This window comes from Lepidochelys kempii, chromosome 9 (genome assembly GCF_965140265.1).
Source record: "Lepidochelys kempii isolate rLepKem1 chromosome 9, rLepKem1.hap2, whole genome shotgun sequence".
NCBI classification, from domain to species: domain Eukaryota; kingdom Metazoa; phylum Chordata; order Testudines; family Cheloniidae; genus Lepidochelys; species Lepidochelys kempii.
The window spans coordinates 100,212,069-100,238,470 of record NC_133264.1 but is presented as its reverse complement, the minus strand read 5'-3'; the positions used below and the strand labels follow the sequence as shown (position 1 = coordinate 100,238,470).

The 26,402-nt window shown below is 38.1% G+C and overlaps 1 protein-coding gene across 17 annotated transcripts in view; it reads right to left on the bottom strand.

The window, feature by feature from the left end:
- The window catches only part of KLHL13 (kelch like family member 13), a 120,793-nt gene that overhangs the window by 48,483 nt on the left and 45,908 nt on the right, over window positions 1–26,402 (bottom strand). For 3 of the 17 annotated variants that reach the window (XM_073358538.1, XM_073358539.1, XM_073358540.1), the window contains 2 exons: window positions 10,938–10,982; window positions 10,322–10,434 (listed from right to left, as the gene is read on the bottom strand). The exons of 12 other annotated variants lie outside the window; for them this stretch is intronic. In XM_073358538.1, coding sequence (XP_073214639.1) covers window positions 10,322–10,419 — 98 coding nt within the window. In that variant the 5' untranslated portion in view covers window positions 10,420–10,434; window positions 10,938–10,982. Of the gene's footprint in view, window positions 1–10,321; window positions 10,714–10,937; window positions 11,033–26,402 lie in introns of those variants that run through there. 2 more of the 17 variants (XM_073358555.1, XM_073358541.1) reach the window with 2 other exon arrangements.

Below are 26,402 nucleotides of genomic sequence, written 5' to 3'. Positions count from 1 at the left end.
AGGAAGACTGGAGACTGTCTGACTATCAGGGGTATTAGAGATAACTGCCTCATTTGTTACCCAATCCTGATTCATTATTCCTAGTGTATCGTCCATCCTATGCCCTGAATGAGGTAGGGCTCTGGTGGAGAAGACTGTATGTGATGATGTAATTAAATACTATACCATAATGCATATGCACAAGGGGGCAAAATTAAGGTTACATGAGCAAACTTAATTCTGGAATTTCTTAACCTGAGTGTTTGACTTTGCAACTTTAATGTTCCTTTAACAGTTTTTAAAAACAGTATGTAGAATATTTGGAACTGAAACTCTGCCTTCCCTTTAGATCTTGGCCTGTTGAGTGAGCACGTGCAACGCACAGTATACCATTAAAAATTTAGTAGGAAGTACTGAGAGTTTTGTCTTGTTGGCTATAATATTTATCACTTATTGTCAAAATAACAATAAAACAATTATTTTGTTTTGCATTGCTCTCATTATGAAATTGGATTTATTCTAAACCCATATCAGCAAGACAGCTACAAGAATGAATAATTTTGTGAATCTATGAATTTAGGTAAATAAATCCAAGTTGTTTTAAAATGTTTTATAATGTATGCTTCTTTTGACACAAAATACCGAATTGGCCTAAATTTTCTCTAGCATAATTTTCTTCACACTAGAGTACATATTTTCATGGGTTATTTTTAAAAATATGACATGACAGAATACATTAAAAATCTACCAAAGCAACATAGTCCAGATAGTATATTGATAACTTTGTGTAGCTCAGCAGCTTGTTTTTTAAAGGATTATAACCTTATTTTCTTTGTCAAATTATTCTCCAATGAACCATGACTGCAAGTGTTCCGGTCACTGGTAAGTGGCATCTTCTGAAATTACTCTTTGTCATGTGCCAGCACCATGGTATTTATCAGCAAGCAAGGAGCTAAATTTCCATTTCATATTAAGATTATCCTATCTCACGACAGATTTTTACTATTCTATGATCTAACCAAAACTCTGGTATATATGTTTGTGGCCAAGCATACGTTTAGCTAATTAAACTATTAACTTAACGAAAAGGCTGATTTAAATATAATGAAACTTTCATGTATTATTAGAAAATACAGTAATGCTTGTCCTTAGCCTGCCAAAAATTATTTTTAAATATTAAGTACGCTTAATGTCTTCTCATTAAGAATAGATGTTCTAATTTCTTGACTAGCGAATTTAGGAATTCTCTAATAAATTAAATGGCCATGTAAGAGCTGAGTAAGCTGAACAGTGATAGGGCAGCACTGTAAAGTGAATATTTTATCATTCTGTTAGGGAATTTAACATTATAATAAGCAACACAGATGAATCTAGTTACATAATGCATGGTTCTTCACTTTTTTTTTTTAAATACACACTTCTGCATTGTAAATCTGTGTAATTTAACGAAACACTTTAATTGGGCAAAGAATTACTAGATTAAATGCATTAGTTATTGTTCTTCTTGTCCTCCTCCTAAATAGTGAAGTCTTGTCCTTTAATTAATATTACTCAGCTACAGTTTTGTAACAACAACTCCTGTAGCATTTAAACTACAGGGTAAAGTAGTCAGCTGTGTGATTTGCCAATGCCTATTTATAATGAAAATTTCTTATCCACTAGTACAAGGAACAAAAGTTTTGCTGCTACAAATGTATGAGTGATTTCATCTGAGATGGGGAGGGGGGGAACTAATTTTATGGCATGGAAGAGCACTGACAGCAAGTCTAACTCATCTTTAAACTGCAATATTTAGCAAACAAGCACTTGAAACTTTCATCTTCTCTCTTAGAGCACACAGGTGCTGACTCACAATATAATAGGGTACTCTGCTCTGTGTCCTCTTTTGCTATGAAATATCCAGAGTCAAGATGCATGAAAGCATCACACTAGGAAAGATCAGTGAGGTGACCTCTGACACTTTAAATAACTAAACCATACATTTCTACTTGGAATGCTTTTCTGATGAGGTGTCCAATCACAAGCTATTCATTTGTATTTGTCAGACACACAGTTCTGGCTGAAAAATTAAAAGGAAACATTAACTTCTATTATCAAATATAAGGGCTTAATAATCCTGACAGCTGCACACACAAGTTCCATTGACTTCAACAGAAGTTGCAAGTTTTGTGGAGAAATAATCTGGACCCTTTATTCACCAAGTTACTGAAGTCCAATTTCTACCTCCTCCCTCATTATAGCCTTGCTGTTCTCTTAAGCTGGGTCTCAGTGATCAGCAGCATTCTGAATAGTTTTTAGTTATCCCAAAGTCACAAAAAGATGAACTCTATAGCTTAACTTCTTTGGCTGGAGTTTTCAAAGCTATCGAAGCGTTAGGTGCAGAAATCCCATTGATTTTTTAATAGGATTTGGGTGCTTAACCACTTTTGAAGATCCCCATTTTTATTTTTAAACTAGAAATTGCTTGTGGAATGTGTTAGGGTCACAAAAGAGCAATGTAGAAATGCTGTACTTGTCTGGGCGTGCTACTACTGCATCCTTGAGTGTAGTTCACATAAAAACCCACACAAATGGAAAAGGACAAAAATAAAATCCAGTTGTGAGTTAAATTAAGTAATTTAAACTGAGACCAATTTTTCTATTCCCAGACTCTACCTCCTAACAGAGGCAAGGAGTATTGCTCTTTGATGTCAGAGCAAAAGCAAAGAGGTAATCAGGCAGCATAAAAGCGGAGTACCACTTTCTGCTAATTCTACTGTGGGGAAAGGGTCTCTCTCTCTCTCCTAAGGCTATAGAAAAGGCTGACATGAAAGATAACAGAGGGCTGGAGTTCCAAAATCCCTAAACTGCCATAGAAGGGTGGCCAACCACAAGCCACAGAGTGATGAAGGAAATGAAGGCAGCACTGGCAGTCGGGCTGCCAACTCTGGTTACCTCTCAAAACCTACCATAGAAAGCAGGGAAGAAGTCTTTCTTCCCAAGTGGCCCAACTTCGCCTCTGCCGGCTATCCACCACTGGTACAGCAATTAGACTAAAATAATGCCTTTTTGTTTTTAGAGATAATGAGAACCAGAGAATTGTTCCAAACACTGCTACCACTTCCATAAAACTATGAATTCACTGAGTTTTGTCCAGTTAATACAGAGATAGAGACACTAAAGATAGCAAATATGTCACAGAACCCTTTAAGTGGGTAATAACTGTAGAACTGGAATGAACTTTAAATGCCCCAACTGTAGGTGCATGCAGACTTTGCTTTTCACACCATGAAAAACTCAGCTGCATGCTCACTTCCATGGTTCCTCTTCTCTTTTCTGACCCCCAGGATACTTATGGGAGGAAAAGGGAAGACATCCAATTTTACTGAAGTTTTCATAAGTGACTCAAATAATTGAATTGTTCGTATGCTAAGAAAACCCACAACTAATTGTGGAAAAATAAGTGCAGTGTAATCTTTATAATTTAACAAAACAGAATTAGATTTTTTTTTAAATGGCTTACAAAGAAAGGAAGTGAAGAGATATACAAAGAAGAAATAGTAGTTAAGCATTAGTACCACAGAGAAGGCTCTCTAGTTTATACAGTGGATGCTAAACTGAATAAGCCAAATATGGGATACCAATGGTAACACTGTATTGAACTACAGTAATAGTCATACGCTGTGTAAAACATACCAGGTAATTATTCCACTCTTCTTGGCACTTCCATGGGAAAGCAATAAAGGTAAAAAAAAACTGATGCCTATATTATACAAGAAAATCTCAAGAAAAATAGCTATATTCAGTATAGTAAAAAAGATAATTTTAAATTTATGACAAAGCTGTCTCTATAAAGAAGAATTGTATCAATTATTTCACCCAAAGAGGACAAAACAAGCAGAAGTAGGTTTAAGTTACAGTGGTGGCATTTTACTCTAAATGTTATGAAACTAACCTTATATGGATCTATATAAAATGACATACTGAAGAGACTAAAAAAAAATCTGCTTAATCAGGCATTTGCTGCCCTCTCTCACTGAAAGAATGAAACCCATTGTCCCAGCGAGGAAACGCTACCTGTCCTAAATCCTAGAAATAATTATAGCATCGAATGCTGATAGTGTAGACTGATCACTACTCTGTTCTCTTAACCTGGTTTCAGGTACAGAAAGAAGAACATTGATTAAACTTGAGATCATTCTTCCTCTCTGCCCCAGCCATCTTGCAGCAAGCATCTCTATACAGAGCTGAACACAGACACCCCTCTGCTGCCACAAATGGTAGTAGGAGAGCAACTGACAGCGGCAAGCCAGGTCAGATGGTGGAAGAAGGTGACGAGGGAGCTAGAGAGAATGTCTACACACAGAGAAGACAGCTGGCACATAGGAATGGAGACAGCCAGCTCTTCAGAGAAGAGTGATTTACCTGGCCCTAGAAGACAGAAGAATCACTGGGGGAAGACACGTATGTAGTTTTAAAAAAATTGTTATCCTCATTTTAACAACATTTTGGCCATATTTTAAGTAGATTCAAAATAGAAACTGTTGAGCAATGAAGCAAGCTGCCTTGGGAAGCTGGGGAACCATCTCTAGGCTACCAGTGGGATACTCAAGGCTACCCACCAATCAGAGATAGTTTAGGAATAATGATATGCTCAGACAGTAATTTGAATGATTCAGGTTTGGTGCCTTGTTGCCAGCAGGGTCAGGGTCAGGGCAGATTACCCTAGAAACAGAGGAACAAGTTTCAGGGACTAACCCATTAAAAATAATATGAGTCTAGCCATTCAGAATTGTGGGAGGGGTTATTTGTTTCTTTAACATACTGGGGGAAAAGTTGAGTCTGCTTAGATCCCCAGTGGGGCCTCACCAACAAAGCCCTAGTATAAAAATCTGTAGTCAAGAAGTCATGCACAACATGTGATTTAGGCTGAAATGGAGAAAATGAGAAAGGAGGGGGATACTAAGAGGATCTGATTTTCTGTAGCTTCAAACAGAAATGTTTGTGAGGATGGAGGCCACCGAGGAGCAAGATGGTCCCTGCATAACACTGCATGCACTCCCTCTTGTGTTCTTCAGCATCTGACCACTCTACACTGTGACCAAAACCAGCACAAAAACAGCTTCCATGGACTCAGCAGTAGCAACAAAAGAGGGAATGTCCAACACAGCATGTGCCGTTTCCTTCACAGACAATACTGCAGACCTGTTTGGGTGGGATCTCCAAGGCTGAGGCAAAGAAATAGTCACTCCACATAACAGAATATTACTGCTTTTATTGATTTCAAGGAAATGCCAGACCCATGCAAAATGGCAAGCAGGACAAGTGTATTTCCACTCATAACTTCTAAAGATATACACATATTTTGTAGTATCAGTTAACCTCAGTGTCCACAAAAGGGCAATAGGAGACCTAATAGGAGAAAACAGAAAAACATATGCCACATCACCAGCTGAAAACTAACACTGAAGTGCTCTTGGGTATTAGCACTGGTTCTACTTTTCTACATGGTAAATTATTTTCATTACTACACAGCAATTTTTTGACCCCATCAAACAAAAAGGGTGACTCACAATAACTACTATTTTATACACCATTTGATGACAAAGTATTTGTAGAATCACTTAAAGTAGCTTATTTCTCTTAACATTAGCCACTCTGCTATCAATGTCATTAAAAATTTATTCCTTTAATTATAAAACCAAATAATTGTACAACATAAAAAATTAGACGGCACAACATTTAGAAATTGGGTATTTTGCATCTTAGTAATTTTTTCAAAAAAAGCCATACTGAAGACTTATTTATTCAGTTAGCAGTGTGTTCATTTTCAGAGAAATTCTTCCAGTAAGAAATCAAGATATAGGTGTTCTCATTAAAAAAAAAAAAAAAAAAAAATCTGCTAAAAGCGTTTATTTAATGCAAAAATACATTCTTTCAGATAGGCATTGTAGGACTTTGCTCTTGTATTGTACATGCGTAGATATCCATAAATGTAAATAGGAGACCTGCACATGTTGGGAGAGCAGAATATAAAAGTCAAGTTTCTACTGTACAGACCTGAGAGAAGAATTTTTCTCCACTTCAGATAAATGATGCAGAACCCAAGAAACATTCAGCAAACCAAACCATTTAGTTAGCAAACACTGACACAGTGCATCTCCTCTTACTACCCCAAAAGCAGTGTCTTGTATGACCAAACTGGAAATGAATTGTTCCTACCCTTCCTCCAGGATGGTGTTTCCATACTGAAGTATTAATTTTTAGATGTCCTTTATCCACTTTCATTTAAATATTTTTATTGTGCTTCTCAATGCATATCTACAACAAATGCACTTTTTGCAAGGCATATAATGGTCTAACTTTGCCTGTCCTTTTTCTAGGATACTCCTACTGGTAAACGGCACACATTGCCACACTAACATTAACTGATGAGTGCTGCCAACAGCAGTCAGCAACTAATCATTGAAATATGAATGTACATTCTTGCCAGTGAGATTACTTACTTGTTTCAATAGCTCTAACCCTCAAATTTTAGAACAAAAAATCTAAAATATCAGCTTTGGTGCTAACACAGGAAGATTAAAGGGATGGCAGTGAAAGATAGTTTTTGAAAATGCGCACACACAGATTCCCTATATATTTATAATTTGTGTATTTATGAAGAAAAGCTGCATGATACTTAAAAAATATGTCTCATGGGCCAACACCACAGTTTTCATCTTACCCAACCACAACTAGGATATGCCAAATGATCTCTCACCAGACCAGGTAAAAAGCTGAAATTATTTTGGACCAATTCAAACAAAGTTCATAGGTTTCACTCATCTCTTCACCCAAGGGAATTTTGCCCTGCTCTCTACCGTTTTAAACAGTTACCTCTTCCTGTTCCAGTATGATCTGGAAGTTTTTACGTAAATCATTGCACTCAATTTTGCTTTAACTAGTAGGGCAAGAAGCTTCCTTTAAGGTCACAGTTACCACTAATCAGCAGGTAGGAGGTTTGAAAAAATGGTGCTCTCTCGCCTTCCCACTACCAAGGAAGTGTAATCTCACCTCTGAAACAGTCTGAGGGCCAGTTTAGAACACCAGTCTCCCTGAAAAGCCCAGAGTTCTACAGTCTACAATGATATCAGCTCAGGTGAAACAAATAAGTTGTTTCACACACCAAATGTATACAGGTTGCAGAGTAACAGCTGTGTTAGTCTGTATTCGCAAAAAGAAAAGGAGTACTTGTGGCACCTTAGAGACTAACCAATTTATTTGAGCATAAGCTTTTGTGAGCTACAGCTCACTTCATCGGATGCATACTGTGGAAAGTTTAGAAGATCTTATATACACACAAAGCGTGAAAAAATACCTCCTCCCACCCCACTCTCCTGCTGGTAATAGCTTATCTAAAATGATAACTCTCCTTACATTGTGTATGATAATCAAGGTGGGCCATTTCCAGCACAAATCCAGGGTTTAACAAGAACGTAGCTCACAAAAGCTTATGCTCAAATAAATTGGTTAGTCTCTAAGGTGCCACAAGTACTCCTTTTCTTTTTGCAAATGTATACAGATCTCTTCCAGCAGAGGGCTCTCTTTTAAATTGATCTCTACACAATACTTCTGTAGCCTTTCAATTAGTAGCAAACTTTATGTAAGAACATCTTCTGTAAACTGAATCAGTTTACGGAAGAGCTTCCAGGTCCATTCTGGGAAGCAAGAAATATTTAACAATGATACTTTGCACTTAACATGGCAACTTTCATCAAAGAAGCTCAGAATGCCCACACATTAGACTCAATATTCAGCTACAAGATGGGTAAGGTGTAGTAAACCCATTTTACATATATGGAAACTGAGGCAGTGTGTCTCTCATAACACCACAAGTAAGTAGATGGGCCAAGAATAAAACCTAGGTATCCTGACGCCTACTCTTGTTTCTGAATGACTATCTAGTGGTTAGAACAGCAAACAGGATTCAATATTTAAAGTCAAGGTTAACTGATTAGAACAACTGAAATATGAGGAACAGCATTTTACCAAGTAGAGAAATTAAAAAAAAAAAAAACCTTACTAGTATAGCCAATATATGTATGAAGTTAGTATAAACTACTATTATTCACTATTTAGATGTCAGAATTAACCTTAATTCCTGTCATTCATTTTCTAATACTAGATACTGGTGCAAATATTCCAGATTCTCCAAAGTATTAAGAAATTGTAGCAACACAATAAAAATAGTCAGTTCTTAGGTCATTTGTGGTTTGTTTTATTAAACACATACACACAAGTACTTCATGTAGAAGAAAAAAATGCATGTATGGAGATCAAAACCAACATATACTATATTACATACTTAACAATGAAGTAGTGAGTGTCTATCATCTATTTTGCTCTTAAAACTAGCTCAGAAGGCTATTTTTAGCATTTAATATATTTTGCCTAATAAAACTGGATCCATTTTGTAATTCTTCTCATTTAATATGTATAATGCATGTATAATTTCAGTATGATATTTAAGATATAATATTCCAGCTAATGCCAGGATTGTGTGTATCACTGAAGAAATATGTCTGCTTAGACACTAATCAGTGCCGACTGTAGCACTAATTTTTTTTTAATTAAAGCAGCTGTTCAACGATTTCACATGCTGCAGACGTACCTAACAGAAGATAGTTAATATGTGATCACTGAACTGCTCCACATACATTGAATACATCAATATAAGTCAACACCACATCCAAAACAAAGATGCTGGAGCACACAGAAAACAAAGGTAACAATTTAGAGAAGATGCATAAAATAAATTACATCTCTCGGGATGTCTGTAGACAGACAAGAATGGAATGGAGCTTTTTTTAAATCTTGACTTCATTAAATCTTGTGATTTTTAAAATCCACAAAAATGTTTATCAGACAATATCTAGTCATTTTTTCCCCCAATAGGTTCAAAGGCCTCAAACTCTTCTGTGACATACTACTGTTTTTATATTTGACCTTGTCTTATATTTTACTACATAAGTTCATATCTCCCATTTAGTAGAAATACCTTGATACTTTCTGGTAGCTAAGAACTTGCTTAGCTAAGAAAATGATCTGAATTGCATTTACGAAAACTAAATTTAAATGAAGGGCATATATATTGTAGATTGGATCTGAGAATTTTAGCTTCTTAAACATTAGCTTTTTCACAACAAAAATAGGGACTATGCATATGAGGTGCCTTATCTTGCTTTAATCTTACTGACAAATTACTGACCCCTCAACAGAAAAATATTTATGGAACCCGTAAACATCTACATGTCACACTGTGTCCTCATAAGAGAGAAAGCAAAACCTAGGTAATACAAGGTTGAGTAATGACATCTCCTATTTTACACAAGTATAAGTCACAAAGCATTAATAATGTAGCTATTATACTAAGGAATACTACTAAAAGTAACTTTTTATTCCATTAATTTTCTTCATAGCATATGTTGTGTGCAATATCAAATGTACTTAAGCTGTTTGTTTTTAATAATCTTCCTGATTTAAAGAAAAATGCCATAACAGCACTTAAAGAGGAAAAACTGTGTACTTAATCAAGATTAAGCTTTATTTCAGATTGCTAAAGCAAAACAAGCCACCTGTATACACCAATACAAAATTTACAACCATAATCAGAAGCTGAAGTATAAGCTTTACTAAGAGTTGCCAAGAAACTCAGGCATATACATTTTATGTATCTATTAAAATGCATGCACATGTATCTAGAACTTACTGTCAGTGAACAAACTGCATAAACAAATGCATACACATTTTACATGTAAGTATCACACACAATAAAAAAATGTTTTAACCCTCATGCTTTTATTTCAAGTATTTTTTTAAAAGTGTGAGATGTTGAATTCTTAAAGAGTATGACTGTAAAGGATAAAAGCAAGACTTAAGTCAAGATGTACCATCCCAAAACTAAACACACACAAAAGCGCACAATATAGCAGGTGATTCTATATTCAATGTCTAACAATCAGAGAGCTATTTATCTTTAGAATACATGCCACAAATAAAAGCCTGCCTAGATGCTTAGACTTATTGATCCGAGATCTGTATTACAAATCTATGATAACTTGAACTTTTCAAATGAAAAGTTAAAAATATTTGTAAATATGATTAAATCTGCACAATTTCTCTGCATTTCAACAAAGGGAAGACTTGACAACACCTACCATGAAAACAATAAGAAGGTAACATTTGAGACGGTATATATAGAAAGAAAAAATAAGGTAAAATTCTGAGTGCCAATGTCATTAAATATATAACAGGGTATTTTGCCAAATGGTAGTCTCATGAAAGAAATCCCACCTTATTTATCCTCATTTCTCTCACTTACATGTATGCTGGAGAAAGTGGCGATGACCTGGATGTTTTAAGCACAGGAACTGGGAATTTCCAGATAGCAGGAGAGCTCGTTTTCCATTTCAATGGCATGTTGTCACCACGGTACTACAATAACAGTAAACAGCGTTTCCATAACAGACTACCAACTAGGACTTCCATTCCACACACTACTGACACAGCAGTGGCTGCTGCTAAGAACAAGCAAGCGATTCTGCCAATGCCCTTAAACCGATGCTTCCAATCTGTAAAATAGGGCTGTGAGGCATCTCCTTTTAAATCCTGCTGTCCCCTAAAGCAGTATGATGATTCTATCGCTCTAACTCAACAATAGTGCCACCTCGTTAGGGAAGCGTTGACTGCAGTATATGTTTTAAAAAAAAAAAAAAGAAAGAAAAGACTGCACTGTGCAAACCAGCACAATGCAGCTTTATTTAATTAAACCAGCGAAGATTTTTTTAAAGCTATTGTAATGCTATTGTTCTACCTTAACAGGGACACTGCAGTACTGTGCTTGCAGCACTGTGCTTCATTCTGTTCCTATTAACCTGATTTCTGACCAATGGTAGCAGGAAAAAAAATGGGTTTCATATGAAAAGGAAACAACCTACCTACTCAGAATACACTTGTCATCCTCTGAACATTCTTCTTTTGAGCTGCAACAATACAAATGGGATATGAACCTCAGCATAGCCTTAGGCCACGGCTAATAGAGATCAGTGACTAAATTCAGCAGCCTGTTTTCCTCTTGTGCAAGCTCTGGCCAGACAATACAAAAATGCCATTATAGAAAAAGCCCAATGCAAAAATGCCAGTCCTTCTAATCCATAGTTAGGGAGGCAAAAATGTAAGAATAAGTATAAATTGCTGCAGATTTCTGCACGCTCTTCTAACAGCTTCTGGTTCAGGTTGCTCTCATTTTTCTATTCTTATTTCCAAGAAGGATGAGCAAAATCTCATGCATTTTACAACATGCTGTGGGAACATGAATATCACTCTGTCTTCTGCAGTAGAGAAGCACAGAATAGCATGCTGTTAATAGCAGTCTTTGTAGGGACGCTATCAACAGTCTAATTCATTGCCCCCCTCCCTTTGCTTCCTCCCCCCCCAACAGCTCACAAATTGCCTGAAATACTGACGAAGCAGCCGGTCATGCAGGTGTCCATCAGGGACCACTCTGCAGCTCTGTGGTCTGTTTGGTGCCCTCCAGGGGCTGATGACTGACAGGGATGCTTAAAAGGTGAGCTGCTAAAAACAGACATTTAGGCACTGTATGAAAATTATTTTGCATAAGAAGTTTATGTACCTAGAAAAAGCACAAAAGCAAAAAATCTTATTTCACTGAAATCATTGTTTAATATTTGTTTTTAAAGATACTACCACATAACACCTTATTTAAACCAATGTTAGTATATTGGCAGGGTAGGCTAAACCAATATGTTTAGAATACTGACAGTACAGACTTCAAAGTAGTCTCTTTTACATGTGGCATCATGCTATTAAGCCAAGCTAGTTATTCTGGTTACCAGCATGGCTTTATTCTGTCCCAGCACAGTAATAGCCTCTTCAGATATACTGGGAAAAGACAGAAACAGTGCTAGTGTTTACATTTACCACTAGTATTCCTGACAGGCTTTTCTGTAAATTTCTTTAAAAACACAAAACACAACACCACCACTTCACACGCATTCTAGCAGTGTCTGGAAGCACTACTATAAGGGGGCTGTTAACACATCCATTACAAATCTTTATTTTCAAATTTATAACTACTCTAAGAATCTGTTCTAAACTAAAACTTAGCATTGCATGTCTTCACAAGTTTTCCCCAAAATGGCACTGGGCAGTTTAAAGTTACAGTAACATAAACACAGGACAAACTAAAGTGGTTTTGGGAGTTCATTTCATTATTCTACTCAAAAACAGTTTGCACTTACTCCGCAAGCAATTAAGGGGCTAATCTCTTAGTACTTTGAAAAAAATTACACTGGCAACAGTTTGAAACTGGCAAAAAAGTTATCCAGATGTACTTGCTGAATATGGAAGAATGAGATTTACGTTCTTTAATCCTACGGAAAAAACTAAAATCTTGCTAACTGCAAGCATCCATTTTTAGCTGATGGGAGTCTGTCAAAATAAGACTTTTTTTTAAAGACTATAGTTATGTATTTGTATGCACACAGACACACTTACCAGCAATGCACAGAAAAGACTGATTTGCATACATACAACTAGACAGATTAGATCTTGCCCTACCTGAATCCATGTTTTAGCATTCTTTTAAATTAAAAAAAAAGTCATTGGATATTTGCTAACACAACCACATGGAAGAAACTAGGGACTTTTAAAAAAACAAACTGTATAGCAAGAATAATGTAAATTAACGTATACAGGCTTAAAGCACAACAATACAATTTTCTTAAGCCCCACCTTACGCTTAATGTATATTATGGATTTCCTGTCTGAATATAGAAAGGTTTGGCTGTTCCTGCGAAATCTAAAAGCAAGGGGACTAAAGAGTTTCTGTTTATGGATTAACAGAACATACTAAAAGCCAATAAACAGACTAATTTTAAAAAAACAACGGCCTCAAGAGGTCATCTGTGTCACACTCTGGCTCAGCCAGTGTAAATGTACACATAAGCAATTCAGCCAGTCCCTTGTATCTGAACTAATATTTGAAATTACAGTCTCTGTGATGAAACCAACCTATTGCCAAAGAGCAAGAATTCATTAGTCACTGATCAGCTCTGACCCCTAAGGTAAGCCAATGAACAGAACCACCTAAGAACCTGATTAACTACACTGGGGGGTTTTGTTTCTTTAATTTGGAAGTATTTTAGACTAATCCATTATTGTACATGAAAAGGTAATATGATTATAATAGTGCCGATTAGTAATAGTTTTATAATACACTGCCATTAGCATTTTTAAAAACATATCAATTCCATCCTCTATTTGAACTCATCTTCTCTTAATGTTCACCACACAGTTGGTGTTGCTGTTCTATTCAAACAAGTGTGCTAACGCCCTGCTCGTGTGTGCCTTATCTCGTGTTTGAGACAGTAAGAGTCTACCAATGCATTAGCTAGAAATAGGCATAGTGTAGGTATGCAGTTTGAGAACTTCCCAACAACTCTCCTAACCACTTTCAACATGACCTGCAAAAGCCCTGCAATTCTAGTCCTGGGCCTCAATTGACTACAGGGCACTATCAGTGTCTAATTTTATGCTGGTTGTGTGATGTATGCCTACTATTATAATAATCTAGAGACTTGGATAACAATCAAAGATTAAATATTTTAAATCATGAAAATAAAGACCTATAGCATTGAGCTACTCCTCAAAGGGGGGGAAGGGGAAGTGGGGAGAGAAGGAGAATGCATCTCTAATAAAAAGTCCCAGGTACTGCAGCAAAAACCAAATGAGAACAAGGAAATATCAGTCAGTGCTAGAATTACATGTGAGAAGCTAACTCCAGAATTACATAAAAGCTGTTTTATCCAGTCATGTTGAGGGAATGGGGGTGCTGGTAAGTGAAAAATGCCGGTTAATTAAGAGGGAGGGAGTGTGGGTGCGGGCGAGGGGAGGAGTGCAGGCTGGGGGTTGGGGCATGTGGATCATGGGCTCTGGGAGGGAGTTGGGTGGGGGGAGCCTCGGGGCAGTGTGCTGGGGTGCAGAAGGAGGTGCCGGACCCAGTGGGCGCTCACCTCAGGCAACTTCCCGGAAGAGGCGACCTGTGCCGGCTGCTTCTAGGCAGCTTTGTGCACTGCCTCTGCCTGCAGGCGCCGCCCTTGCAGCTCCCATTGGCCGCGGTTCCCAGCCAATGGGAGCTGCGGAGGCAGTGCTCGGGGCAGGGTAGGGGTCGTGCACAGAGCTGCCTGCCGCGCCTCCACCTAGGAGCAGCCGGGACAGGTTGCCACTTGTGGGGAGCCGCCTGAGGCGAGTAGCCCCTGGATCCAGCACCCTGCGCCCCAACCCCTGCCCCAAGCTCCCTCCCACACCTAAACTCCCTCCTAGAGCCCACACTCCACACCCCTTCCCGCTCCCCAACCAGCCCTGTGCCAACCAGACTATAAACTGGAATTTCAATGAAGATCAGAAATGCCGGTTTATAGAGCTTTCAGGTTGGTGAAGTGCCAGATAAAACAGCTTTTACTGTACTTGTTTTTCTGTTTTTTCCACCCACTTTCTCTGTTCTAAAGAAAACTGTGCACTTCAAACCCCATTTTTCATTTTAAACCCGTTAGACCATCAGAGTCAAAAGGATGGGAAGAAAAAAAAACACACTTTGCTTTAAACTAAATTTAGAAATCCAATTTCAAATTTTACAAAAATTGGGATTGTGTGTTTTAGAGCTATTAAAATGCTGAACTGACATGAACTATCATGAAAAGCTATTTTAATCAACAAAAAAAAGAAGTAGAACTAAAGCTCAAAAGGCATTTCCATCAAAGACATGAAACTCAAATGTGATCTTCACTTCACAACCAGCATTTTAAATTGAGGTCTCAAGACACAAGCCTAGACACTGAAAGAGACCAACCAATGTTACATAACACTTTTAGTCAGGATCCCTAAAAGCTTAACAAAAAGTTAGCATACCATTTTCCTTACCCATCATCTCCCCACCCCACACACAGACTTTCCCACAGGCCTCTCCCTCTTCCTTCCTACAATCCATCTACCTGTACGTATCTTTGTTTTTTGAAGAACTGGCCCACTACCTTGACAATATTTTATTATATTACGGTCAGCTGATAAACATTTTTTTTAGGCTATACAGCTGAAAGAGTTAATAATGTTCAATTCTAAGTAAGGCAAATTAACTCCCACTGTTTTGCCTGGGTATTAAAGCATGAACTCGAGTCCTGTTGAAGCCAATGGAAATGTGTGTATTTTCACTGCAATGATGCTAATAACATGCAAAAACACATTTAAAATATTATAGAAAGAGTGGGTATGTGAACTAGGCAGTTCTTCTCTTAAAATGTCAGTGAATCAACATGCCTCTGCTCTGCCTTAGGAACTAAGAATCTTTCATTTAACAGGGTGTTTTTGTTTTAAAAACTGAATGAGAGAAGAAATAAAAAGCAAAAGGAGCCTTAGTTCATTACTGAGAATTAAGCAAGGCTATTTTGATTGTATTTTGAACTGAAAAGATCACAAGTTATCCAGAAAAAAACCTTTTACAAAATAAATAAATAATCCCTCAAAGACACCGAATGTAGGTGCCAATATATTAAAGCAGTAATGTGTCCAGAGATCACTATGACATATTTCTGTTCACTTCCTGAAGAGTGTAAGTCTACAAAAGTTACTGTGACAGATGACTAATATTTTCAGATATGCTTGGCTGCCCTAAATAAAAACAAAAACATGAAGAACAATCGAGAGTGGAGAAGAGTAGGCTGAAAGCGGGGAGAGTAATACAAAAGTGATTTGTAGTCTACTCTTAGTGCTGTCAAAATTCTATTATGGGACAAGCTTCGGTCTCTATAGCAATGTAAGCAGAGCTACTGGTAAAAAAAAAAAGGAAAAAACAAATCCTTAAATATTAAAAGTGAAGTATCAGTCAGACTTCCATTCAGGGTATGCATCACATGTTTAAACATGAAATACTGCAGATTTCACCCACATTTTCAACAGTTTTCCCACATAAACTACAAACTTGCTGAAGAATTTGCTGCAGTAACAGTTTAGGATGCACTATGCACTGTTGTCGTGGCCGTGTTGGTCCCAGGATTAGAGAGACAATGTGGGTAAGGTAATATTTTTCATTGGACCGTGTCTCCCTCACCAACAGAAGTTGATCCAATAGAAGGTATTATCTCACCCACCTTGCCTGCCTAGAATGCACCATGTTAGAGAAAGCAACTTTGCAGCCACTTATATACAGTGGATCCCCTTTATCTGACAAGGAAATTTTACTTCAAAGAATAAAAAGTCATTCTCCTTCACCCCAACACAAACACACCCCACACTGGAAAAGAATATTTATTTGACAGGTTTCAGAGGAACAGCCGTGTTAGTCTGTATTCGCAAAAAGAAAAGGAGTACTTGTGGCACCTTAGAGACTAACCAATTTATTTGAGCATGAGCTTTCGTGAGCTACAGCTCACTTCATCAGATGTTTACCGTGGAAACTGCAGCAGACTTTATATACACACAGAAATCATGAAACAATACCTCCTCCCACCCCACTGTCCTGCTGGTAATAGCTTATCTAAAGTGATCAACAGGTGGGCCATTTCCAGCACAAATCCAGGTTTTCTCACCCTCCACCCCCCCACACAAATTCACTCTCCTGCTGGTGCTAGCCCATCCAAAGTGTTAAATTTATTTGAGCATGAGCTTTCGTGAGCTACAGCTCACTTCTTAAATTTATTTGAGCATGAGCTTTCGTGAGCTACAGCATTCATCGGATGCATACTGTGAAGTGAGCTGTAGCTCACGAAAGCTTATGCTCAAATAAATTGGTTAGTCTCTAAGGTGCCACAAGTACTCCTTTTCTTTTTGCAAGTTAACTAATAAGCTGAAGCATTACCAGTGTAAGTATTATGTGGATTACATGTGTTTTTCAAAAAACAAAACAAAATAAAAACATCTTTCAATTGTAATGGCATGTTAATAAGGCCATTTTACACTTTGATAGCTCCAGGAATTTCTGAATACACTGCAGGCGGCAACACCTTGATTGTAAAAATCCTTTAATACAAGACAGTCAGAGATATAACCTTTAGAAACAAGCGAAATAATTTTTTCAAGTCATGTAACCAGACACCAGAAATGGTGAAAAAAATAGCACTGCATGTTTGTTATTCTAGAAGACAGTCAGCATTTGGAAGAATTATTTGAACAAGCATTCTAAATGTATTAATACAGTGATATTTAATAACTATGCATAATGATTAGAGAAGTTATTTTTGTAAATGTTCCCCCAACAAGTATTTCCAGTTGAGAGAGCATTTTACTGAACCGTCAAAGTCTGCCTTATTTTCTTAAATCTCTTGCTATTACTTGAGTTTTGTTTTGACATAACGTTCAAAAGCAGGACAATCTGATTTTGGACTCTCCATTTTCACATCTAATTTTAATCAGGTTAAAAGAAAAATCTTTCCACAATTATGACCGAGATTTTAAGGAAAGTTTATAGCAAGCTTTAACTTAAACTTCAAAAACTTAACACACTTCTCTCTAAAATGAGGAGCCGGTGGTTGTGGTACGTGGAGGAGAAAGGTTCTGGAGGCCCAATTTAGGTTACTAGGTAAGAGATTGAAGTCCAGGACCTCCATGGCAGCACTCTCTAAAATGCTTCCAGTTCCACATCCAGGGCCAGTTAGACAGGCAGAATTGCAGCTTCTCAATGAATGGATGAGACGATGGTACAGTTTTAGGTTTATTACGAACTGGGGAACCTTTTGGGAAAGAAGGAGCTTATAGAGGAAGGACGGGCTCCACCTAAACCAAAACAGAACTAGATGGTTGGCTTGTAAAATTAAAAAGGCTGTAGAGGAGTTTTTAAACTAAACTTGGGGGAAATCCAACAGAGACAGAGAGCACACGATTCAGACAGAGATGATTTAGTTGGGGAGTGGTCCTGCTTTGAGCAGGGGGTTGGACTAGATGACCTCCTGAGGTCCCTTCCAACCCTGATATTCTATGATCCCTTAGGGAAGAATCTATGAACAGGGATTTTCTATATTCTAGTTAGGAGAAGAGGATAGAAGCAAAGGTAGGAATTGAATAGAAACAGTCAAATGAAAAAGTGTCCTATTCAATTACATCACATAATGACAGCTAAAAAGTGATAAATACCATAAGTGCTTGTATGCAAATGCTAGAAGTCTAAATACTAAGATGATTGAACTTGAGTGCCTGGTATTAAATGAGGATACGGATATAATAGGCATCTCAGAAACTTGGTGGAACAATGATAATCAATGGGCCACAGTAATAGGGTACAAAATATATAGGCATGATAGAGTAGGTCATGCTGGTGGGAAAGTGGCACTATATCTGAAAGAACACAAAGTCAAATATAGTAAAAATCTTAAATGAATTAAACTGTACCATAGAATCTCTATGGATAGCAATTCCATGCTTGAATAATAAGAATATAGCAGTAGGGATAGACTACCAATCATCTGACCGGGATGGTGATTGTGAAATGCGCCAAAAGATTAGAGACCCTATAAAAATAGAAAAGTCAGTAATAATGGGGGAATTTCAACTATCCCTATATTGATTTGTTATGTGTCACCTGAGAATGGGATACAAAGGTAAAGTTTCTAGACACCATTAATGACTTTTTTGGAGCAGCCAGTCCTGGAACTCGCAAGGGGAGAAGCAATTTTTGATTTAGTCTTAAGTGAAGCATAAGATCTGGTCAATCTAGATGAACAGCATAATATAATTAATTGTAACATCCTTCCGGGGGGGGGGGGGGGATACCAAAGAGCCCACCAGAAGCATTTAACTTCAGAAATGGGAACTACACAAAAATGAGAAAGCTAGTTAAATGGATATTAAAAAGTACAGTCCCAAAAGTGAAATGCCTGCAAGCTACATGGAAACTTTTTAAAAACATGATGAGAGGCTAAAATTAAATGTATATCCCAAATTAAAAACATAATAAGAGGACTAAAAAAGTGCCACTATAGCTAAACAACAAAGTAAAAAGCACTTAGATACAAAAAGGCATCCTTTAAAAATTGGACGTTAAATCCTACTGCAGAAAACTGAAAGGAGCATAAACTCTGACAAGTCAAGTGTAAAAGTATAATTATGAAGGCCAAAAAAGAACTTGAACAGCTAGAAAGAGACACAAAAACTAACAGTAAAAAAAATTTTGAAGTCCATCAGAAGCAGGAAGCCTGACAAACAACCAGTGGGGCCATTGAACAATCAAGGTGTTAAAAAAAGCACTCAAGGAAGACAAGGCCACTGTGGAAAAGCTAAATGAATTCTTTGCAGTGAAGACCGATGCAGAGGATGTGAGGGAAATTCTCACACCTGAGCCATTCTTTTTAGATGACAAATCTGAAAAACTGTCCCAGACTGAGGTGTCAATAGAAGCAGCTTTAGAACAAATTAATAAGTTACACAGTAGTAAGTCCCCAGGACCAGATGATATTCACCCAAGTGTTCTGAAGGAACGCATATATGAAATTGCAGAACTACTAACTGGTATGTAATTTAAGATTTAAATCAGCCTCTGTACCAGATCAGTGGAGGATAGCTAATGCAACACCAGCTTTTTATTAAAAAAAAAAAAAAAAAAAAGGCTCCAGAGGCAATCCTGGCAACAGAAAAGGTACAGAGAAGGCCAACAAAAATGATTAAGGAAATGGCACATGAATGGAACACATTAAAAAGACTGGAACTTTTCAGTTTAGAAAAGAGATGACTAAAGGGGGATATGATCGACGTCTATAAAAACACGTATGGTGTGGACAAAGTGATTAAGGAAGCATTATTTACTCCTTCAAGTAACACAAAAACCAGGAGTCACCCAAAGAAATTAATAGGCAGCAGGTTTAAATAAACAAAAGGAAGTACTTCTTCACACAACACACAGCCAACCTGTGTAACTCAGGGGATGTTGTAAAGGGCAAAACTATAATGGGGCACAAAAAGGAATTAGGTAAGTTCATGGAAGATAGATCCATCAGTGGCTATTAGCCACAACAGTCAAGGATGCAACCCCATACTTTGGGGTCAGAAGCTGGAAATGGGCGACAGGGGATGGATCACTCAATGACTGCCTGTTCTATTCATTCCCTCAGAAGCATCTGGCATTAGCCACTGTCAAAAGACAGGATACTGGGTTAGATGGACCATTGGTTTGACCCAGTCTGGCTATTTTTATCTATTTATATCACTGGTACAAACAAAATTCAGTTTTACTTAGTCACAATGCTTCTTACAGAAGAGCAATAGGTAAAATAATTTCTTCATAAATCACTTTCTTTGAATCACCCTCTTTTAATCTCAGTCTAGCAAATATGTTGGTGAACCTCAGCTCAATAAGAAATGCTCTTGCTTTCAATTAGCATTAAATGTTCAGAGTACTATGCTCATTTTCCAAAGCAACAGCATGCATATATTTAACAGTTTCCAAAGAACTCCGAGCACTCAATACACATGCATGGCAGCCAGACTGACAGTGCTGCAACTAATTGGTCCAAAGCACAGTTCGTTTTATTAGATCTAGCTATGAACTACAAAGGATTTTATGAAAGTTACAACTTCTCTGTAGCTTTTATAGTCTATTGGCCAAACAATTGTATTAACTAAAGCTTGCCGAAACACATTCACTCAGTATACCAGAATGATTCCCAAAATATTAAACAGCTTAATAATTAAGAGGGAGACAGAGGTGAGTGTTGATCAGTTAGAAATGGGATAGTGTACTGCACCTGTTAGTTTTCATTCTCTTTTTCTGGATCTTTTCTATGTTTACCTTATTTTTTAAAATGGAACTCAAATTATAATTGATGATAAATTTTCCTCTTAAATCTTATTTGCTTTTGGCCAATCTTAAACAAAAATTAGATATGAATTAGAGCAGCCAGGTCAACAGAAGAATCTGCACCAGGTCTTAGCTTGGAATAGCTACATTGCTCAAGGGTGTGGATTTTTCACCCTGAGTGCTGTAGCTATATCAACCTATGTTTTAACTGCAGACCAGACCCAAGACCTCAATTTAGCTAGTCAAGGTCATCCTGGGGAAAATATGCATTAACTAACCACAACCTAATCTTGATCTCGTCTAATTAGACAAGCCAGAGTGGCTGCAGCCAATGTGATAACATCCTGGGCTATATCATTTAGGATACTAATGGTAACATAACACCACACAGCACTTTCTGCGACTTTCTACAGATGATTGAAGAAGCCGCATCTGCCTGGATTATGGCAGTCCATTCTATGATTGACAAATATTTAACAGAGAAACAATGTGGATGAGAGAATATCTTTTACAAGCTCTTGAGCCCGTCTCTCTCATCAACAGAAGTTAGTCCAATAAAAGGTATTACCTCACCCACCTTGTCTCGCTAATATTCTGGGACCGACACCGCTACAGTTACACTGTAGATATCTAACAGGCAGACTGCTTCAAAACAGGGCAGTAGCCAATCCATAGTTTCTGCTAAGTACCCAACAGATTTTGCAGTTGAGAAGGATTAAGAGGTCTACAAGGATGTTCATTACACTATTGAGGGCCAATTTTAGGCATAAATTATTAGGAATCCAGACCAGATCTACAGTCGTGGTCATCAATTTATGAATGGATAACCAGCTCTTAATGTCTGACAAAGATAGGCTGAGAGGAATCCTGCCGAGTCCCCAGAAAAGCCCGGTAATCAACACAGGTTTAATAAAGCAAACCCCGTCCTCCAACAATACCATTCAGGGAGCCCCAGTTCAAAGGCACCACCCCCCTCCACCTGATAGTGATGAGGAGCAGATAATGTTACTACCAAAACTGAAGTAGTAGTCTGAGTTGTCTGGAGACAGGGAGAAGAAGAACATTATACATGTGTGAAAGTGAGATGTAAGTGAATGAAAATCCAAATATAATCTCAGATTGCTCCTTCACTCCAACTCTGTCTGTGTGTTGATATCTGAAAAACCTGAGGGCATCCCTGCATGCGCGCACATACACAACCCTCAGGTCCCTGTGGTTGCTAGAAAGTAGGAGCATTTTGTTCTCCCACCCAAAAGTCTCTTCCTTGCTATGAAGACAATAATGGGAAGGTAATCCACTAATCTATCCTTCTATTCTGCTTCACCCTCCTCAGTGAGCTGCTCCAGTGATAACCTCTACATTGCTTGTAATGTTCCCAAACTGCAGCAAAGTGGAGCTAACCTAATTTTCATCAATTTCACCACTCCCATATTCCCAGGAACACCACTGAAAACTGACAAAATGGTTGGTTTTCACAAGCTCCTGGGGAAGCCGTAGACAGCAGCAGAGGCACTAGAACAGCCTGTAGGCAAGTATTTTGGTTTCATTTTATAGACTGGAAAATAGTAAGTGTTTAAATGACTTGCTCAAAGTAAGAGGGGAAGACGTAGAAGAAGCCAGGAGAGAATCTAGGTCTCCCGATTCCCTGTTCTTGTGACAATAATGCCCTTCCTTCCATCTTAAGATTCCAACAGAAATGCAAATAAGTTATAAAAATAAAGCTGTGTCCTATTATGGAGTAATCACATTTCAGAATTGAGCAGAAGGCATGTATCTTTATAATCTGTCCCTTAAATATAAAGGCTAAACTGGTACGACTTCCTTCAGTTCTAAACTTTAAATATTTGAATATGCTTAGCTATGCCAAATATTTGAATGCTAGTTAGTATCCACTGTATTTTCTGTCCTGTAACTCTTGTTCACTCTTTAAAAGTCTTTACAAAAATCAGTTATGCCGCCCTCTGGTGACAATGTGAACTAACCAGCATAAGAAGTTAGTCCCATAAAAATTACCTCTCTCACCCTGTCTCAGCATACCTAACACTCATTTTAACAAGTCCCTATGTCAATGGGGAAACTACAATACAAAGTCAGATCAGATTTTAAAATAAGAGATTAATGTAACCAAATTAGTTTTTTCTTTTGTAGATCTGAACAAGTTTATATATTTTCCTGCTCCATGCCAGGTACAGGTAGGCATCATATGACCATTGTCACTCATGATCAGGGAGCAAACATTGTCGCATACAGAATAAGCTATAGTCAGCAGAAATGTTGGTCTCAAGTTGCAGTGGGGGAGGTTTAAGTTGGATATTAGGAAAAACTTTTTCACTAGGAGGGTGGTGAAACACTGGAATGCGTTACCTAGGGAGGTGGTGGAATCTCCTTCCTTAGAAGTTTTGAAGGTCAGGCTTGACAAAGCCCTGGCTGGGATGATTTAATTGGGGATGGGTCCTGCTTTTGAGCAGGGGGTTGGACTAGATGACCTCCTGAGGTCCCTTCCAACCCTGATATTCTATGATTCTATGTTCTGTTGTAAATCCTGTTTAGAAAGTGTTACAATAATCAAGCTTTGTGACACAAATCATCTGTTGCCATTGTAAAGTCACTGCATTGTGCATGTACAGCTATGTGTTTTCAGATTTGATAATTGATTTTCTGCAGTTTAGCAAAGGATCTGCTATTCATTAGGGACTGCCCTGCTAAATTTCAGGCAATGAATGACTCAGTAGAGACAAGCTTAAATTCAGATATATGCAGCACTTCCATGAGTCTAGGTTCTGCGATCGCTTGAAGGCTGAAGCCTTTGAAGCCTTCCAGCCCATCTTCACATGGCATTCACAGTAAGCATGAAAGGATGGCAGAAGTGCTATTTGGTGTTATATCTAGGATCTGGTTGGTGGTGAAGACATCCATGAAATCTTACAGCTGAGCCAGACATACTCTATTCCAAGCTACAGGATATAGCCGTCACACTTCTCTGTGAGGGCCATTGCCAGTTACACACACATTTGTTAAGCAGCATTTGTTAACATATGTTTGGTACTGTACATTGAAAACAAATGGTCAGTCCCTACTCCTTCATGATGTAGAATAAAAGAATGTTTGCCCTGAGACACTGCAAGCACTGGTAATATAACCCTCCACGCCCACGGCCTCTAAAACTTTAGATATAGATTTAATACAAAACTATGGTGAATATACATCAATGGTAAGCAAAGAAACAAACCTGAGAAGTTCTTCTAGAATGCATTAAGAAATCTCCTGTATTTACTCTTTTCTGCCTAATCTAAATATGGTAAAGGGATTTTACCCTGTATGGGGATAAATGATTTAGGGTGTGTTCAGAGTAAATGTGCTGTCATTCTTCTATGGAGAGAAGGTAGCCCCTCCCTCTGAGAACGTGAGAGGAGATGGCCCTGCCCTCAGAAGGAGGGGGACTGACAGCTGGAGGAGAAAGGGGGGTGTGGGGGGGGACACAGTTGAGGGGCAGAGGGGAGCCTGAGAGAGAGAAACAGAGTCTATGTAAACAAACAGGGAAAGAAGGCAGACAGGAACGGAGGGAAACCAGTACAAAAAGAAACACAGTAAGTAGAGAGACAGTCTGAACAGGACAAACATGCAGAAGAGGGTGCCTTTAGTTTAAAGTTGGCTGGTCACATCAGTCCACGTTTGATGGTGTGTGCCTGAGAAGCAGTGAGAGGCAAAAAAAGCATCCTTTAAAAAGCGGAAGTTAAACTGATAAACTAAACAATAAGAAGTCATCAGAACCAGATGCTTTTCACCCAAGAGTTCTCAAGGAACTCAAATGTGAAATTGCAGAACTACTAACTGTAGTCTGTTACCTATCATTTAAATCAGCTTCTGTACCAAAATGACTGGAGGACAGCTAATATGATGCCAATTTTTAAAAAGGTCTCCAGAGGTGATCCCAGCAATCACAGGCCTGTAAGCCTGGCTTCTGTACCGGGCAAACTGGTTTTAAACTATAAGAACAAAATGGTCAAACAGATTAACATAATTTGTTGGGGAAGAGTCAATATGTTTTTTGTAAAGGGAAATCATGCCTCACCAATATACTAAAATTCTTTGAGGGGGTCAACAAACATGTGGACAAAGGGGATCCAGTGGATATAGTGTACTTAGATTTTCAGAAAGCCTTTGACAAGGTCGCTCACCGAAGGCTAATCTTAAGCAAAGTAAGCTGTCATGGGATAAGAGGGAAGGTCCTTATGGATTGGTAACTGGTTAAAAGATAGAAAACAAAGGGTCGGAATAAATGGTCAGATTTCAGACTGGAGAGAGGTAAATAGGGGTATCCCCCAGGGATCTGTACTGGGCCCAGTCCTATTCAATATATTCATAAATGATCTGGAAAAAAGGGTAAACAGTGAGGTGGCAAAATTTGCAAATGATACAAGGAGGCCTAATCAGCACAGAGTAGAGTGGAAGAATTACTTCTTGGGTCTTGCTTACAACACTCCTGCTAACATAGCCCAGAGTGATGTTCAGTTTTTTACAACAGCGCTACACTGTTGACTCTCATTTAGCTTGTGGTCCTCTCTGACCCCCAGATCCCTCCGCAGTACTCCCTCCTAGGCAGTCATTTCCCATATTGTATGTGTGCAACTGACTGTTCCTTCCTAAATGAAGTAATTCGTATTTGTCCTTATTTAAATTTCATCCTGTTTACTTCAGACCATTTCTCCAGTTTGTCCAAATCATTCTGAATTTTAATCCTGTCCTCCAAAGCACTTGCAACCCCTCCCAGCTTGGTATCATCCACAAGCTTCATAAGTGTGCTCTTTGCCACTATGCATCAGATTTGTTGTTACAGATGTACCTGTGCTGCTCCCACCGGAACCTGTGCAGTCGGACTGGTGTAACTGAGGACAGAATTAGACCTGCAAAACTTTTATTACTGATACAAGGCAAAAAGAGAGTCCAGCGGAACTGTCAGCTTGAATCAGAAGGGCTATCAGTTTATTTAAAAAAAAATCTTACTTGTAATCTGATCACAGATACAAAAATTGAGAAATATGTAATACAACAATAATGGCAGCTTTACAGTCACTTTTCAGTGAAGAACCACTCTTGAGAATAAAGCAACAGCCAACTTTGTATCCCAGGGCAAGAGGCTCTGAAACTACTTAGTCATCAACATTCAGTCACCAGTCTGAGATAAATGTATGTCTTGTACTAGTTATTAAGAAGGAGGTATAGAATCCTATACAGAGCACTAGGGAACTGAATGTGGAGATGAGAGCACACAAAAGGAAGTAGAAATTAAAGCTATTTTCTAGCCAAGATTATAATCCTTATTTAATCAGACGTAGGTATGGTCTCAGGAATCTGACTGCAAGATGAGTGGGGGGAAAAAATGAATTCCTAAACTAGATAAATAAGATAGGTTACTGGACTATACTGGTTTAAACGTAAGCATTATTAGAGAAAGAGCTAACATTACATCAGCATTTCTACAATCAATATATGTGGGTTTGTTTAGCGAATCATGGCACAAGAGGGAATACAAAGAATATAATGAGTGGAGGCAAAGCTCAGAGAGAGAGAGAGAGAGAGAGGTGTTTATATTCTAATTCAGTTA